Source organism: Chanos chanos, chromosome 11, assembly GCF_902362185.1.
Source record: "Chanos chanos chromosome 11, fChaCha1.1, whole genome shotgun sequence".
Taxonomy (NCBI): Eukaryota; Metazoa; Chordata; class Actinopteri; order Gonorynchiformes; family Chanidae; genus Chanos; species Chanos chanos.
Genome location: NC_044505.1, coordinates 12306321 through 12324239, shown reverse-complemented (window position 1 = coordinate 12324239; position 17919 = coordinate 12306321). Strand labels below are relative to the sequence as shown.

General features: G+C 43.3%; 2 protein-coding genes across 4 annotated transcripts in view; one reads left to right on the top strand and one right to left on the bottom strand.

Moving 5' to 3' along the window:
• apbb2b (amyloid beta (A4) precursor protein-binding, family B, member 2b) overlaps positions 1 to 6478 on the top strand; it is a 40353-nt gene extending 33875 nt beyond the window's left edge. The window contains exons 15-21 of one of the 3 annotated variants that reach the window (XM_030787982.1): positions 3291 to 3296; positions 3982 to 4096; positions 4561 to 4648; positions 5202 to 5285; positions 5413 to 5528; positions 5670 to 5849; positions 6072 to 6478. In XM_030787982.1, the coding sequence (XP_030643842.1) occupies positions 3291 to 3296; positions 3982 to 4096; positions 4561 to 4648; positions 5202 to 5285; positions 5413 to 5528; positions 5670 to 5849; positions 6072 to 6242 (760 nt within the window). In that variant the 3' untranslated portion in view covers positions 6243 to 6478. The remainder of the gene's footprint in view (positions 1 to 3290; positions 3297 to 3981; positions 4097 to 4560; positions 4649 to 5201; positions 5286 to 5412; positions 5529 to 5669; positions 5850 to 6071) is intronic. The other 2 variants (XM_030787981.1, XM_030787980.1) reach the window with 2 other exon arrangements.
• Positions 6479 to 8867: 2389 nt separating this feature from the next.
• LOC115824214 (putative methyltransferase NSUN7) lies at positions 8868 to 17460 on the bottom strand. Its single transcript, XM_030788318.1, has 12 exons — positions 17058 to 17460; positions 15004 to 15062; positions 14643 to 14779; positions 14362 to 14514; positions 13447 to 13630; positions 13112 to 13325; positions 12628 to 12771; positions 12419 to 12520; positions 11974 to 12091; positions 11142 to 11241; positions 10155 to 10584; positions 8868 to 8950 (listed from the first exon to the last, which is right to left on the bottom strand). The coding sequence occupies exons 1-12, from the start codon at positions 17458 to 17460 to the stop codon at positions 8868 to 8870; spliced, it is 2127 nt and encodes a 708-aa protein (XP_030644178.1).
• Positions 17461 to 17919: the final 459 nt, after the last annotated feature.

Below are 17919 nucleotides of genomic sequence, written 5' to 3'. Positions count from 1 at the left end.
TTTTCCCTCCTCAAGACCTTCATAAGGTTACCGTAGAGACAGGAGATATCGGAGGGGGAGGGGCAAACAGAAACGGAGAGTTGGATTGGATTAAAAAGGACAGAGAGAGAGAGAGAGAGAGAGCAGGGGGTGTAGCAGGTTTTAGCTTTAGAGTGAAGTGTGGATAGCAGCTTGCTTTAAAGAGAAGCAGAGAGAAAGAGAGAGAGAGAGAGAGAGAGAGAGCGCGCGCTGCAGATTAGCATGATGCTAACACTCCAACGGGAACCTGAGTCTCCCACTGTGAGTACATCACCAGCTTGCTCCCCTCTTCTCTTTTCCTCATTCACTTTCTCTCTCTCTCTCTCTCTCTCTCTCACTCTCTCTGTTTCTGCTGCTTTGATAAAATGTAGCACGTGTTTTCTTGCAGCTGCACGATGTTGTCTCACAGGGAGTAGTTTCGGTGGTTACGGTATTTGTTACAGGTAAATGATCAGGGAATGATTTTTATGCAACAGGAATTTGAATGCAGTTTCTTTTTGTAATTTGGTGCATGGTTGAATGAATTAATAAATTAGTTCATTTGCAGTTTCATTGGCTGGTATTAGGGTGCAGTCTAATGACCTTTGTGGATATTTACAACAGATTTTAGGTGTTTTGAGTGATCACTGTGTGTGTGTGTGTGTGTGTGTGTGTGTGTGTATGAGCGCACGCCTCTCTGTATGTGCAGGGTGGGTGTGTCAGAGATGTGTACAGAGTCATATCCAAGAAAAATGATTGTTTACAAAATGACTGAAACTGAGGTAAAAAATGATCCGTCCAAAATCAATTAGACAAAAAGTAAAAAGAGAGGCATCAGAAAAAGAAAAACTGAACTCATACAGTAAGATAGCGAGATTTCATTTAGATTCTGTGTAGCATTTTTCGCCAAAAAATTCTGTCTTTTGGCAAACCGAGTTGCCAATAATGTGTTGTGTCGTTGTTGTTCTTTTCATCCTTTAAAATTTATCGCAAATTCTTTTCGTAGCCAGAGATTTTCTCCTTCCCCTGAGCTGTCGGTTCACCTCTTCTCATCTCACACAGGATTCTTGACACCTGAGGTGAAGCAAGGTTTACTTTTCTCTTTTCATTTTTTTTAAAGCATGAGTTGTTGCTACTCCATAGTAAAAAAAAATTAGAACCATGCTTGATTGGTCAAATTGGAAGAGAGGCGACAGCCAGACAGCCAAAATCAGGATGGCTACAAAGCCGAAAACACACTCAAGAGGGTACGAATGTAGCGAGAGCGGAGCGACGAAGGCTTTGTTCACTTTGCAGCTAATAACGAATCAATTCGGATTGTTTCTCTCTTCCGTGATGCAGATAGGACGCTTGGAAATCAGTGTGAACAATGTGTCCCCGCCCCCCCCCCTCCCCCCCAAGTTGTGCTTTGAACCACATTTGCACGTGCACCAGACTCTGGTTCCAAGTCGCACAACTGTAACGTGATGTGAGTGAGAACTATCAAATTGGCATTTTTGGGGGGGGGGGGGGGGGGGGGGGGGGGGGTTTGGGGGGATTTTTAAAATATCAACGGTGAAAACAGCCTTAGTGATTTTGACATCATTCTCCACGCGAGAATATGAGTAATGTGAAAACATTCCAAAAAAAAAGTTAAAACATGAAGGCGTATTGTGCTCCTACTCCTGGATTCATATGACAGTTTCAGAGCAAAAACAGGCAATACTGCGGGGAACCCGAAGGCTATGATTTTGCCTTTTTCTAATTTTTACGTTTTTCATCACTGACTGAAAAAAATCATTTAAGAGACGCAGGAAAAACTGATGGCTTTTGTCTGCTGAGGCTCGGAAGTATTTCAAGATGGTGTTTTTCACCCTCAGTAAACACTGATGTCAAATGTGAGTCACTTCACAAAATGAATGTGAACAGTCAGAATTAAAATCAGATCTGAACAGCAGTGTGAACAAAATCAAACTGTCACTGAGAAAACAGTGCATTTTTTTTGCTTTGATCGCGCTTTTGGAAGTGGAATCGTAAATCCCTACAAATTTTGTTAAAATATACGTAATTGACACAATTTAACTCGTTAATCCCTACCTCTGGTGTGTTTGTGTGTGTGTGTGTATCTGTGTTTGTGTGTTCGATAGTGAAGAGGAATCCGCTGGGTGTGATACTGCATGCATGTGCGAGTGTGAAGAGATTTTCACAGGAACAGCAGTGTGTCCCAGAGAGATAAAAAGGAGACGAAGAGAGAGGAGGAGGAGAAGAGAGAGGGAGAGAGAGAGAAAGAGAGAGAGAAGGAGAGAGAGAGAAACAAATACTCAAGCCTTTTTCCTGCGACTTGCCTTTTGTTTGCAGCGTTGAGTAAGCAGAGTGTATGTGCCTTGTGGAGTAAAGTAGGTCAGGACAGTAAGATAGGGTATAAGTGCTGTAAAACACTGGCGTTTGTGTCAGGCTGTGTTGGATGTGGGTTACATGGAGAACAGCTCTGTGAAACAGTCTCCACGGTTACAACGTGCGAACCAGATTCTCACTCAAACATGCACTGGTACTTCCATCTGATGACATTGTTCCTCAGGGGTCTATTCTCGGTCCTACCGCCTTTGATTTCTGCAATCCCTGCCAACGATACATCTCACTGGCATCTTTTGTCCATTTTCACCTCTACTATTTGTAAAATAACTGAAGAGTAATTAGAGCACCAGGATTGAGTTGTTTAAACAATTAAACGCTCGGCTGAAGTGGTGTTTTTATTTTTTCTTTTTTTTTTTTTTTACGCCTCTGTCTCCATGTCCTTCTCTCTCTCTCCCTCTCTCTCTCTCTTGCTCTCTCTCTCTCTCTCTCTGTCACCACTCTCACGTCTCCTTTTGCTGTGTACTACATCCATAGTCACCATCTCTTACATATTCATGGCCTTTTTTCATTCGCCTGCAGCAGCCTTGACATTTTGGAATAACGACTATACCATAAGATAGCGCATTAAGACGCCTAGTCACTCTCGCAGCCTGCCCTATTAAAATATTTTAAATCTCTCTCTCTCTTTCTGTCTCTCTCTCTCTCTTTCTGTCTCTCTCTCGCTCTCTTAGTATCATCTCTCTTTCAATTGATATTTCTTACGTGACCTATTTAACTTTTGTCTTGTTTTCCCTTTTTCTTCTGTCACACACACACACACACACACACAGAGTCAGTTGCATGCACTTAGACACATACACAAATGTCTTGAGCAAGGTGTTTGTTCATGATAAGTGTACATGTGAGAATAACGCTCTTTCATTCTGTCACTCTTTTCTCTGTTGCTTTCCTGGATTCAGAGAGAGGTAAAATAAATACGTTTATTGGCTTTCCCTCTTTCTCTTTGTTGTGAATGAATTTGCCTTGTTTGCTTTTTTAGTCTCTTATCTCGGTCTTCTCTAAATCCACTCAATGGTTTGAGGGTTTGTTATTTTATTTGAATTTATTTTGTGTAGTGTGTATTTATGTGTGTGTGTGTGTGTGTGTATGGGTGTGTGTGTGTATATATATATATATATATATATATATGTGTGTGTGTGTGTTTGTGTGTGTGTGGTAACTATTGAAAGATGTATCCAATGCACTTATACCTTTGAACAGGGTACCTTTTAAATCTGTATGTCTACACACGTGCAAAGTCCTGCTCTTAGAGGTTATGTCATCTATCATTAAAGATTTTAGCCCTACAGGTGTGTGCGGGTGGTGTGTGTGTGTGTGTGTGTGTGTGTGTGTGTGTGTGAGTGATGTGTTCACACCCCCATTGATTTTTGTCTGTGTTGATTGAGGGGAGAAAAGGGCACCTCATCTGTCTTCAGCATGTTTACCTGTCACTTAGTCTCAATAGTCACACACACACACACACACAGAGTCAGAATCATCATTATACGCCTAAATGTTCTGTTCAACCATTCTGTTTATGACATGTTGAAATTCTCTGGCTCTTGAGTTTTTACGAAAGCTCCCCTTGTGTTTTGTTGTTTGTTCGTTAAGGGATTTTGCATACGTAGCGCGTGATAAGGACACTCGGATATTAAAATGTCATGTGTTCCGCTGTGACACTCCAGCCAAAGCCATCGCCACTAGTCTGCATGAGATCTGCTCAAGGGTGAGTGTTTGAACGCACAACTTTATTTACAGCCGCATTCATCTCTCTACGCGTTTTCTGCCCCCTTTCAGTCGCATGCTAATCCTCCGTAGCCAATCAAAGAGTTTGACTCGAGTCGTCTGAAATTGATTTAAGGTCCCTGAGGAAACTGAGGAATCTCAGATAGTTTACAGTATTTGGGAAAGGTTGTTTTTGGTCTCATTTGTAAACTGTTTAGAGCGTTGAAGGAGAGGCACTTAAGGCTGAAGGTTAGGCTTAATCACAAGACAGCTGTGTTCACATCCAGAACTGTTTTTGCTCTGTGTTCTCACCACACAATTATGCAAATAGACTTTTAGGGGGGGAAAGTCATATTTTCTGTCATATCAAAGAGAGGAAGTTTTCACTGATGTGAAAGTGAATGTGTGTGTGTGTGTGTGTGTGTGTGTGTGTCTGTGTGTGCGCGCGTGTGTTTCTCATGGCAGATCATGGCAGAGCGGAAGAGTGCCAAAGCATTGGCAGGAGGATCCCTGCAGGACAGGATGCAGGCGGGACTAGACGTCCCTCTACAAGGTAAAACAGCCTGCCATAGTGTGTGTGTGTGAGTGTGTGTGTGTGTGTGTGTGTGTGTGTGTGCGCGCGTGTGTATATGTGTATACACAGTTGTGCAGTAAGCAATAAAAATAAAACAAAGCAAGGGAGTACATCTGTGTCCACAGCAATGAGGATGTTAAAAGGGCTGTTAAACGCTGATGAATACTCACATCTGTTTGTAAGAATCCAATGTAAATAAGAAATGAGATCATAAAGTGATACTTTTGTGAGTTATGTTTGTTGTGTTTATGAGTGTTGTGTTTATGTGTGTATGAGTGTGTGTTTGCACACCACATACTATTGAAATAATAGTATGTGGTGTAGTTTAGCGTGCGTATACGTGGTTGAGTAGAATAACTGCATGTACTTTTGAGTATATACTTGCATGTGTGTGAGTGGAATAGCTCTGTGTGTTTTTAATGTATGTATATAAGTCAAGTGAAATGACCATATGTGATTTTATGTTTCAGTAAAATAACTTAAGTGTGGCTTTTTGTGTATAATAACTGCTTGTGTTGTATTTTCTCTTTAGCAGAGTTTCCCACACCAAAGACTGAGCTGGTGCAGAAGTTCCAGGTTTTGTACTTGGGCATGATGCCTGTAGCCAGACCAATAGGTCAGTCATACACACAGACACACACAGACACAGACACACACACACACACACACACACACACACACACACACACACACAATGATTAAGCTTTTGTGTAAATGTCTCATTCTCAAACACATTGCCTCAGGAATGGACATTCTTAATGGAGCCATAGATAGCCTCATGACCTCTACGGCCCGAGATGACTGGACGCCAGTCATTCTCAACGTAGCCGACGCTACTGTCACAGTCATCAAAGACAAGGCAAGTGACGTTTCTTGACCCACAACCTCACATCCTGCATCACACAGTCATAAAACCGCTATCGAGACTCGCACGTCACGCGGAGTCAGTGGATGTGTCATGCGGTGTAACAGTGTCATTTGGTGATTCTTGTCACGTCAGGACGAAGAGGAGGTCCTCGTGGAGTGCCGAGTGCGTTTCCTGTCGTTTATGGGCGTGGGGCGGGACGTACACACGTTCGCGTTCATCATGGACACTGGAAACCAGCACTTTGAGTGCCACATCTTTTGGTGCGAACCGAACGCCGGTAGCGTGTCCGAGGCTGTGCAGGCCGCATGTATGGTAAGTTAGCAAACAAATACCGCATCGCATTAAACCAGGTCCGCGTAGACCTAAACAGCTTTAGCCCAGAGCTAAAGTCAGCGTGAAAAAACTTGAACCAAAACGATGTGGTGTTCAAAACACACTAGCTGATCTTCTGACCACCCATTTTTTTTTATTTCCATCTTTCTTTTTCTTACTCTACCTCTGTCGGCTTCTCTGGCTCTCTTTCTGTTTGTGCAGTTGAGGTATCAGAAGTGTTTGGTGGCGAGGCCTCCATCTCAGAAAGCTTGCTCCGCAGCGCCCCCTGCAGACTCAGTAACGCGTCGAGTCTCCACCAGCGTGAAGCGTGGCGTTCTCTCCCTCATTGACACCCTCAAACAGAAGAGACCAGTCAATGACCTTCCCCAGTGATGATCCAACTCATACACACACACACACACACACATGCTTAGACACATATACGTACACACACATAGACACACACACTAACGTACAGTCACCAGAATGAACACATGCAAAGGCACTAAATGCAAGACAGAAACATGACAGTTTGGAATGGACTAAGAAAAAAAAAAGTGGAAAAAGGAGAAAACAGTGTTGATGATGTGAAGATATTTTTTGGCAAACCAGACACACACACATGTACACACACACACACACACACACACACACACACACACACACACGTACACACACACTTAGAAAAACCACGTAAACGCAAACACACACGCACAAACATGTAATCTGATCTTCCGTATCCAATCTCTGTGTACTCTTTGACTCCGCCTACTGTCTGTCAATCATCAGATTCTGTGTCACGTTCCTCAGCATGACAATACACACCTGGCTGTATATCTATTCAATAAGCCACACCCTCTTTCTCTTTGACTGGATGCAGACTGAACTCACAGAGAGTTGTGTGTGTGTGTGTGTGTGTGTGTGTGTGTGTGTGTATTACTAGAAACTTCCATTAACCATCCTAGTAAAGAGTCAGGACTCAGAATGTTTAGCTGCCTTGCAAATGCTCCCCCCCAGTTGCTGAATGTTGGAAACTGTTGTCTGGATGCAACAGTGTGTGTGTGTGTGTGTGTGTGTGTGCGCGTGAAACTCACTTAGAAAAGTGACCCATGATTACCTTTGATATAAAGCATGTCTGTATCACTGCCCTTAACTGTGTTATATAAGACAGGATGGTCAGACAAGAAAGAAATAGAGAGAGAGAGAGAGGGAAAGAGAGAGTGAAAGAAAGAATGAGAATGACAGAGGTAAATGACTGGTATAAGCATCTCTTCTTGTAAAAACAGATCTCATCAAATAAGACACTGGTGGTCTTGTTTAGCGTAATGTGTTTTTGCTGATACTCAAGCTCCCACCATCTCAATCACACACACACGCACACACACACGCACACACACACACACACACTCCGCTCGAAACATAAAGCCCAGTGCAGCTTTGTTGAAATGGAAGGTAATGGGTGGTTTATAGGTGAAAATGAATGAATGTGTTTTTATATTTTCCACTGAGGGGAAAGTTGTTAAAAAAAAAAAATACTGAACTGTGGCACGGCATGATACCCTGGGGGAGGGGGAGGGGGAGGGGGAGGGGGGGTGAACTTTTGGGCCAAAGGAACATTTCGTTTTTCGGCGCTTCCAACCCCTTTAGGGGGGGACGTCCGTTGACGCGCGATCAAAGGAGCGCTGCTGTATCCTGGTGTTTCGTCGCTTCAGTGTCATTTTCTGTGTTTCACAATCTACTGCTAATGTCTGGCATAGGTTTTTCCTCCGACTTGACTACTCTTGTCTGTTCTCTCACTGCACTCTCGTCTTTGTAGTTCTACCTGCCATGCCATTTGTAGTCCTCCCCAGGACAATGTCTCCCAGGAGATGTAAAAACACCTAAGAGTCGTGTGTGTAAATACAGTACCTATATATGAGATCATACTGCGAACATTTATCACGTTATAAGCTATTATTTCTTTTCAAAATTTTTATTTGTTGTTTTTGTTTTTCTTTCTTTTTTTTTTTTTTTTTGCATTATTTCACTCGGCAAGCTCTGAGAACAAACGAAATTCTGGCCAAACTGTATAGTATCGTTGTATTTGTTGTAGATAAAATGGACAAAGAGAAGAAAAACAAACAAACAAACAAACAGACGAGAGACAAACAGACAAACAAACCGACAGACAGATGGAGAAGAAATAGGAGAAAGAGGATATTGTTAATATGACTTTATTTTGCTGTCCTTATGAAGAAAAGTGAACTGTAAATCAGGATGTGAATCTCAAGTGTTTATCTATGCATTCTTTTGATCTTGTGTCTAAGAATGAGACGACCGTTCGATTAAAAAAAAGCAACACGTTGCCTTTGCATGTCCTGGGACAATTTAAAGAAGAAAAGAAGAAAAAAAAAAAAAGATGTACTGAACAGAAATGATATTTTTATTTTATTTATTCTATTTTATATCGGTATATACTGGTTTTGTTAGTTTTTTTTTTTTTTTTTTGGATAAGCCAGTGGTGGTTTTATTGTATGCTCAGAATCACTCTTCACTTTACTGCTCACACAGAAGGACTGCTTCATGATTGAGGAAAAAACAAACAAACAAACAAACAAACATTTCTCTTAAAGTAAACGGCTGTTGTACAGAGACCCTGTGATCTTTCAGAGAGAGCTGACTGATTGAAGATCTAGTTTCCATGTTTGACATTAAGACTTAAACTAGCTGTATGCTAATCGCTAGTTACTGACACCATTGGCACTGATTCATCAGTCATTCTAATGTGATTGAGTCAAGACTGAATAAGTCAGTGGAAGAAGTCTTATCTGTTTGGGAGTCACGTATGATTAACGCGAGTCAGTGTAAGTGGATTCAAGAGTTCTCTCTGATTCATTGGAGTCAGTCTAAACACACTTCAGTGGATTCAATCGAGACTGACAGAACCGATTGAATCGCTCTCGTCTGAATCAGTTGACTCTCTTTGGACTGTTCACAGGATGAATATGCCTCAGTTCCATTTGATCAAGTCACCATAATCTAGACAGCATGAGACAACTCCAGCATACAGGACAAGTCTGAGTCGTCATAGAAACTGTAGTCCAAAAAGTTACACCACATGACTGAAAAAAGAATCACAGGTGTTATGTAAATGGTGTTAAGAGAGATTTTTGGACTTTAGACTGAAATGTTCTGCATGGTGGATTTCTCTCCGTTAACTGGTTTACATGTAGAAGTATTGACCCACATTTGGTCAATCACGGACAAGAACACACTCACACACACGCGCACACAGACTCACATGGAAATGTTGGCTTCTGCTCCTCTCACTAGTTTGTACACCATATAAATGTAATCTGTTGTAAGAATAAACAGCATATCAGACGGAAGAAATTCTCCAGTGTCTCTGTGTTTATTCCAACTCAAGTCACATGATTGAACTTCACATAACCTGCTTATTTACATTGTCTGTATACATCAGAAATTGTTCAAAATTCTTATCCATTTGCATCCACAATGCACTGGTATGAAATAAGTGTACGTGTTAAACTTATCGAAATGAAGAAGGCATCAGATCAGTTGGGTTTTAGGACTCGGGAGATCTGAGGGGTTGCACCCAGCATAAAAAGTTGAGAGGGGGTCGGGGACAGAACGGTCAGAACCGGGATGGCGTGCGCGAGAGAGTAGAACACGTGCTTCGGGAGAGAGAGCTCGATGAAAAGAGGGATACAGAACGGTGGGAGGAGGTGGAGAGGGAGGAGTAACGATGGAGGGAATCGGAAAAGAGGTGCGTTTGAGAAACAGGAGGCAGAATAAGTTCCACTGGCGTAACCACCACTTGTTTCCTCTGCTGTTGCTGAATGTCCATTAGAGGTTCACTCATGTCATGTGAAGGATTCCTTCTGGGTCTCTGAACTTCATGCGGTCTCTTTTTATGCCTCTGAAGTTCCTGCTTTGTTCTGTTCACTTCTTGTTGTACTCTCGGTGCTTTTAACTTTGGGTTTGGGGATTCAGGAGAGAGAATTTGAGGTTTGGGTCGATGTCTTCCTCCCCGGTCTTTGAGTGGCCTGAGATGACCTGGAGGGGCTGGGGTGAGTTTTGATTGGGTAGTGGAGCAGAGAAGAGGGACCTGTATCAGCTCTGATGAAACGGTAGGGCAGCCGGGAGCTTTAACAGGTTGTGATTGGTCAGTTGGAAGAAACGGGGGAGACTGTGATTGGTCAGCTGAATGAAGTGGAGGAGACTGTGATTGGTCAGGTGATTGAGTAGGGGAAGCTGACAGCTGTTGTTCAGAGGCCGGGTTAATATTCGAAGGTTGGTGTTTACCACCGTTTGGTGGAAGCTTCACAGGGTCCCTGGGTTTGGGCCTTGCCCGTCGAGCCGCGCGTGGGTTTGACGCTGGTTGTCTTGCTTTACGTGAGTGTCTGCGAACCCGTTTCTTTCGTTTGTTCCTCTGGTGAGAAGGCTGCTGATTGGATGACAGGATCGAGTTTGCACTGTCTGAGAGTTCAGATGGAGAACAAGGAGGGGAAGGGGTGGGGGAGGGGGAGTGGGGTGGGAGGGGAGTTGTGGGGGCTTTGGGTGGAGTAGCAGGCGATTCTGAGAGGTGGACAGGGATAGAGGTCTTAGCAGCTCCTCTGCGACGGGATTTTTTTCGAGTTTGGATCGGTTCCGGAGGGGCCAGTCCTGTCAGGAGACCTTTAGCCACCGCACGGGCTAGAATATCTTGAGCCGTCTCTTTTGTGGCAGGGTCCGGCTGTTAGATTACACACAAACGCATACATAATCATATAAGTCCTTACATGTTCCTTGCCTTTGTTCCAAGATACCAAAAAAAGCCCAATCGTCTGAATAATTTAAAAGGAGAAAAAGGGAGTGGATTTGAGTGCGGAGGGAGATGTAAGAAAAGTGACTCTAAGGATGAGGTTAAGTCATGGAGGTCTCTGAGGTGAGGATGGGACAGCACCTTTATTAAGGGTTGCTATGACTACAGTGAGTGTCTGTGATGGATATGTGAGCCTCATTTTGGGTTGCCATAGTAACAGCAGGGCAGTCTTTTATATGTAGGCTATGGCTGATAACTAGTGAAGAATCCATTACTTTCCACTGATGATGGAGGGTTTTTTTTTTTTTTTTTTGCATCTCAAGGATGGGACCGTGCAGTTAAAGCTGTGTGTGTGTGTGAGTGTGTGTGAAGTGTAGATGGTGATTTGGTCAGACAGAACACTTCATAATTTAGTAGAAGATACTGCAGTACCTCCAGTATTCAGGACATGTACACACACACACACACACACGCACGCACACACTTACCTCTCGGGCAAGTACACACAGGAAACAGCCGTTAGTGAGGTCAGACGCTTCCAGTCTGAAGAAACCCTCGTTGGCCTCATTCAACCCTGGAGAAACCAGCCTGAGAGACAGAGAGAGAGAGAGAGAGAGAGAGAGGGAGAGGGAGGAGGAAGGAGAGAGATTGGAATAGTCAGGAGTCAAGAATTTAATGGCCACAGTCGAGACAGATTTAAGGACGCATTTAAAATCCTTCATTTCTCTTTTTTTTTTCCATCAGTCTTTTTTTTCTCTCTTTCCATATCAGGGGATTACCAGCTGCAGTCATGGTTACTGTTACTATTTCATCTGTCGAGTTCGTGAAGTGTGACGAGAGGGTATTCCTCCCCAGAAAATACTATTACACGCATGTACACACACATACACAAAGCTCTCTCTCAGACACACACACCACACACACACACAAACACACATAAATATATTTATAATCTCAAAAGATGATGGTATGTGTTTGTGTGTAAGTGTGTGTGTGTATGTGTGTGTGTGAGAGAGAGAGAGAGAACTCTGTGTATATGTATATCTCTATCTGTCTATCTATGTGTGCAGGTATGTGTAAAGAGAAAATATGTATGTGTGTATGTGTGTCTATGTGAGTGAATAGAAAATATCTCTGCATGTGTTTGTCCGTGTGAGAGTGTGTGTGAGTGTGTGTGTGTGAGTGCGTGTGTGTGTGTGTGAGTGTGAGTGTGAGTGTGAGTGTGTGTGTGTGTGAGTGTGTGTGTGAGTGTGAGTGTTAGTGTGTGTGTGTGTGAGTGTGTGTGTGAGTGTGAGTTTGTGTGTGTGTGTGTGCGCGCACCTGAATGGGACTAGTTTGGGTCTTTTGTCTGCGTTCTCCAGTGCTCTTTTAACCAGCTCCTCATTTTCTTCAGCTCTCACTGAGCATGTGCAGTAGACCACAGCATACGCTTTGGGAACTGCAATTCAGTAAAGGCCATTCAGTCACATGATATTTAGTGCTACCAAAACTCTCAAATACACTTAATTGTAGAGAGATACTTGGTTTTCAGCTGGTTATCAGCTGATTTACACTAACAAAGGGGAAAAAAAACACGACCATTGAAGAGAAGGAGAAGTCCACTTTTTATGCTCTGTGGAGAACCTAGAGCCTAGTTCCATTAATGTTAAAAACAATGTTCATTCACAAAGAAGTTATTCAGTTATTCGGAGTATTCCTCTGCTTTCACTGCAACAGGATACAAACAGGACAAGACACACACACACACGTAAACACACTGACTTACAGCTAAGGGCATGACTGAGGTCTTGCATCTGCTTGGTGACCAGTGATGCCAGTTTACTATCAGAGATGAAACCGCGCGTCAAGTCCTTCAACACTTCTCTGTCTGACAGAGAAAGAAAAAAAAAAACTTTCACAAGTGCACTTTCACCAGTACCTCACCTCAGGAGGGCCCCGGTCCGGTCCGGTCCGGTTCGGGGTGGGTTACCGTACCTCCGTTCTCACTGAGAACATGTTCCACCGGGTTACAGACCGCCGTAGCAGAATTCTGAGGGAACAGCAGGATGGTACGGACCTTCTGCGCGCGAGAATCCCACTCATTCAAGTCCCCAAAGTCTCCTGTCAACAACTGTACATCTGCACAGAGACACACAGACGGGGGGGGGGGCAACTTTTCATACGGTTTAATACAAACCATCACTCAAAAAAAATGACGGGTGACTGACAGTGTTGATTACTGGGTTTTACAGTAAATGGAAACTGTGTTTAATTTTTTTAGAGACAGTCCGTTGCCATGCGCTGCAATAGCTGCTAAATAATAAAAAAAAAAGTTCCGATTTTTAATGAATAAAAAGATTTAAAACATCCACTGTATATAAGAGGACAGGGGAGGAGGACATGATACGTGAGGCGTGTAACACCAATGAGGAGAGGGAGAAGGAGGAGGAGATGGTAAAAACAGAGGCGTGTCACTCACTTTTGCAGCCAATGTCAGACAGGACTGTGAGCAGCTCTTCTCTGTGGGCGGGGCCAGTGAGGACCCCGCAGATGTAGACACGGGCGGCGCAGGCAGCTGCCTGGACGGCTACACGAGCCACCGTCAGGGGAGAAAAGAAGCCCACCATCAGAACGGCGCAGTCTGTGGCCAGCAGGGGGCGCAGTGCGCAGGCTGCCAAACTGAAAGACTTATCCTATACACACACACACACACACACACACACACACACACACAATAAAGACATATACTAAAGTAACACCATGAACACACAAAATGCAACACTTCCTCTGTGTGTGTGTGTGTGTGTGTGTTACCTGTATAATTAGTTTGTTCTCCTTCACGGGTGTCGTTTCACACAGTTGGGGTTTAGCGTGTGTGTGAAATACCAGCAGGTCAGAACAGTGTGTGTCCCTGCTGAACTCATTCTTCTCCAGGTGTGTGTGTGATTTCACTTCTGAGAATCCCTCTGCCTGCAGTGCTACACACACCTCCTCCAAACTACAGCAACACACACACACACACACACACACACACACACACACACACTAATCCATTCAGTGGATCATATATATCAAACAATTCCCCCGAAACTGTGAATCAGTGACTGATGGGTTCATTGATTGTTAACAGGAAAATAAAATGAACTAATCCTTTATATCTTACATGTGTATTTTTGTTGGATGTAAGTTCTCAAATGGCAAATTCCAGACCAGAGTATACTCTCAGTAATCACTGCACTGTTTGGATGAACTAACATGCAACTGGAGAATTATGTCCTATTCATTTATAATCCAAGATCCTTTTCCTTCTCTTCCATTGAGTGGGAGAAAATATTACCCTGTTTAACAAAAACCTCTATAACTGATGACACATGTGTGGAGGTGCCAAAGCTGCAACATCGTCTGAGAATTTGACCGAACAGTCACTTAGATCATATCCATGGTACGCAGTCGTGTTTAAGTTTAATAATTAGTTTGGAGCTCGTTCAGTTCAGGGGAGCGCTAACAGACCTGGAGCAAAAGGAGAATTAATTTTCATTTTTTTCCCCCCGCTCTGACTGTATTCTGTATTCAGTAGGAAATTGATGATTGTGTATATTGATCAATACATCATTTGATTAATATTTGACGGTGCATTGATAACAGAGAATGGGTCCATAAGGTGACTATATGAGAGTGAATATCTGTGTGTGTGTGTGTGTGTGTGTGCACGTGTGTGCGCGTGCGTACCTGGTCATGAGTGTGTTGATCCATCCGTACACCTGGAGGGTGTGTGTTCTCTCTTGTCTTTGTCTCACACTCTCTGGCAGCATGTGGACTATGCTGTGTATGCCCCTTTTTATCCTGCTGCGAGCTAGAGAGGCTGCCAGCTTAGTCCTAAACCTGACACACACACACACACACACACACACACACACACGCACACACACACGCACTACTGTAGAACTTGTCGTTCAGTTTAACAGACTAATTTAGTTGAACACAGACAAGAAGTTGATGCTTTTGCTTACCTACACAGGCTGCTTTCCACTTCTCTTACTTCCTCTATAGTCTCCTCCCCTTCTACAGCGATTGGTTCCCTGAGAAGGAACTTCCTGTCCATGAGGTCATAAAGCATAACTACCACAAGTGCCATTAGGTCCTCTGGCTAGACAATCACATGCACACACACACACACACGCACACACACACACAAACACACACAAACATACATACATCAGTGATGGACATTGTGATAGAACAGAGCCTCATCTTAGTCAGCTTAATAAATACAGTCAATTTAGAGTAGAAAAGTAGAGGTACTGTCTACTACTCTGTCATTACCTTGTCATTGGCTGATGCAGGCAAACACAGCTGTCACTCATTACTCACTGTTTGTTGTGAAGGGTAGAAACAGCTGTCAGTCATGATGTCCTCCAGAAGCTCTTGGTCTGTAAAACGACAGTGCATTTAGGGAACGTGTTTGTAGACTCCAGAGATCTGTAGTCTACACAACTCATTTAATTCTTAGCTAAAAGATCTTTCATTATATGAGAAAAACGGAGACATGGGTGATCGGTACATTATCGTAATTATAACGCCTTTTCGTACTCCTTTAATATGTTCTAGGAGAAGTAATGAAAAGAAATGGAATGGCCTTTCTTTTTGTAATTAGGTAGAGGAGTAGATTCAGAGGAGAGAAAAAGAACAGATGAGAAGGGTCAGTGAATGACACTGAGAGTAAGTTGCTGGTGAGTTACTGCGAATCTGAGACACGGAGATAGAAAAGCGAGAGAGCAGTCGTCAGATGAATTGCAACCTTTGAATCTAAAATCAGATATCTCAGTTTCTCTGGATTTACACGAACGTGAACCAGTGATGTCATGTCCAGTATCCGTGAAAAGTGCACGAAAAAGAATAATGCAATTTGACTGTTACAGTTAAAATTCCCATACATATCTTATCCACTGTGAATACACCTTCAAATCCTCACAGGGCAGGGTGTTAAAAAGTACAATCACCTATAAGTTACACACACAACCCCCCTACAAACCCCAAAAACACTGCTACCACGGGCTAGCTAGCGTCAGCATGCTGTATTTATGCTTGTTTAGCACTGAGACAAGCGCATATGACTCCACACTTTCCCAAACGGATATTCGAATACTGGTCTATAGAGGTTTGTGACCCCTGTTAACATGTTCATTACTCTCTGGTGTCTCTTGTAGTTTTAATGGAATAATTCATGTGACAATTTGAGAAAGGAGAAGATTGAAAGACCCCCGTGGACATGGGGTTATTACTGGTTAACTGGTGCCCAGTTTTCTCAGGGAAAGACTGATTGGCGGTATTAATTATGTATAAGTCTCCGCTTTACTCGTCGAATTTCTACTGGCTTGGAAATTGATGGTCAGTCTTAGGCTACATGCGATACACTTGTGTGGTTCGTGAGGGATGGAGACACCTTTATACTGAAACTAGTTCAACGGGTTTACAAATATTCCAGCAATGATCGTACGAATGCAAAAGAAGCACTTGTAATTCACAACTGGAGGCTCCACTAAATACGTGTTTATCTTTATCCCCTGAAGGGTCTCAAAGTGCACCAGACAGTGTTGAGCAGAACAAAATGCAAATATTCAGCATCTTTCCATCCAAAGAGAGTTCAGGGCTTATATGGGGATTGTATTCTCTCGGGCATGAATTTAGTGTCCAACCCAGAGGCCCCCAGACTCGACTAATCGACTGCTGATGCTTGTCGGTTTGTCGGCCGCTTTGATTTATCGCTCCACTGCACTTCTACAGTTTCAAACTCTGATTTCTACACTAAGCTAAAAGGATACAAACAGTTGCAACACTGAAGGCAATTTTTATGTGTACAGAAAGTCCTAAACTAATCCTTTAGTTCGTTACCGTAGCGATTAGTGACATGTGTGAGTTTACGATAACTAATCTTATGTGTAGTCAGATCACAGAATCTCTGGGTTATGATTTGGCATATGTTATTATCTTTATAGTGGATACAGACAAGACCAGGCAGGTAAAAACAAACACACACTCACACACACACATACACACACACACACATGCTCTTACAAGCTTCTCATATATCTTTAACAGTAAAAAGGATGCGTCATCCCTGCTCCAACCAAAGAACAATAGAATGGAATGAACTGAACATTCTGTCCTGAGTAAAGAGTTTTAACCTAAGGGTTAGAGCTAAAAATGATATCTTCATAATATAACCTTGAAAACTGTCACATTACAATACCTTTCACGTCAGACAAAAGAGGTACCTTTAACATGAGGACTCAGACGTGCCTTAATAATTGAAGTGAGTATATGTGAGGTATTAGTACCGATCAATGCCCAGCATAACAGTACATTTGTCAATATCAGCTTCGCTAAATGACACACTAAATCACACAGTCTTGTCACTCACTCACACATGAGACTGTTGAAGGCCAGTTCATGCGCCTGTCGTTCGGCCCGCTTGTCTCTGGCCTCGGCAGGATCCCCGGCGGGCAAATCCATGGAGCCGGCGGTCCGCGGGCCGTACCGGACCACTGTCCGACAAGCTGGGTTCTCCACGTAGGCCTGCTGAAAGATGGAAGCGGCGTGTAAGTACACCTGATCGGGGAACCCCGGTGGCGTTTTCTTTCTGGTAGCAGCCGTTCGTCCCTCAGGGTGAGCGTCGGAGGTTCCATGTGGGCCGGATGAAGAGCAGTCTTCTCTGGGGGAGAGTGAGGGAGAGGTGCCCTCAGACGGGGAGATCCTCTGATCATCCAGCGTCAGACCTGTGATGTTGGGCATCGCGGCCACGTGTGGACGGACATCTGACTTGACCATGGTCACACCTGTAACACGAAGCATGTATGACACACACACACACAGCATAACAATGTAGAGCTCTGTGAAATAATTACGCAAACAGCTATATCATATTATACACAAACATCATGCATCCACACCACACTGAGCACAACATTTTGTATGATAACACCATATGTACACAAACAACAACTATATTCTACCTCAAGTCAAGTAAACCACGTTCTAAAACATTACTCATACACAGAGCTTGGTGAATGTATTTAAACACACAGGTAATGCATTTACAACACTGAAATATAAACTAATCCAGAATATACATTAACACTAATACAGGGTGATGAGTGGCTACACTGCAGGAAAAACGTACCAGTGACATACACAGGACAGAGCGGTAGTGCTGTGAGTCTGCCCAGTGGAACGGCGCTGAAAGGTGAGAACGGAGAGAGAGAGAGAGAATGCGAGAAGGAGCTTGTT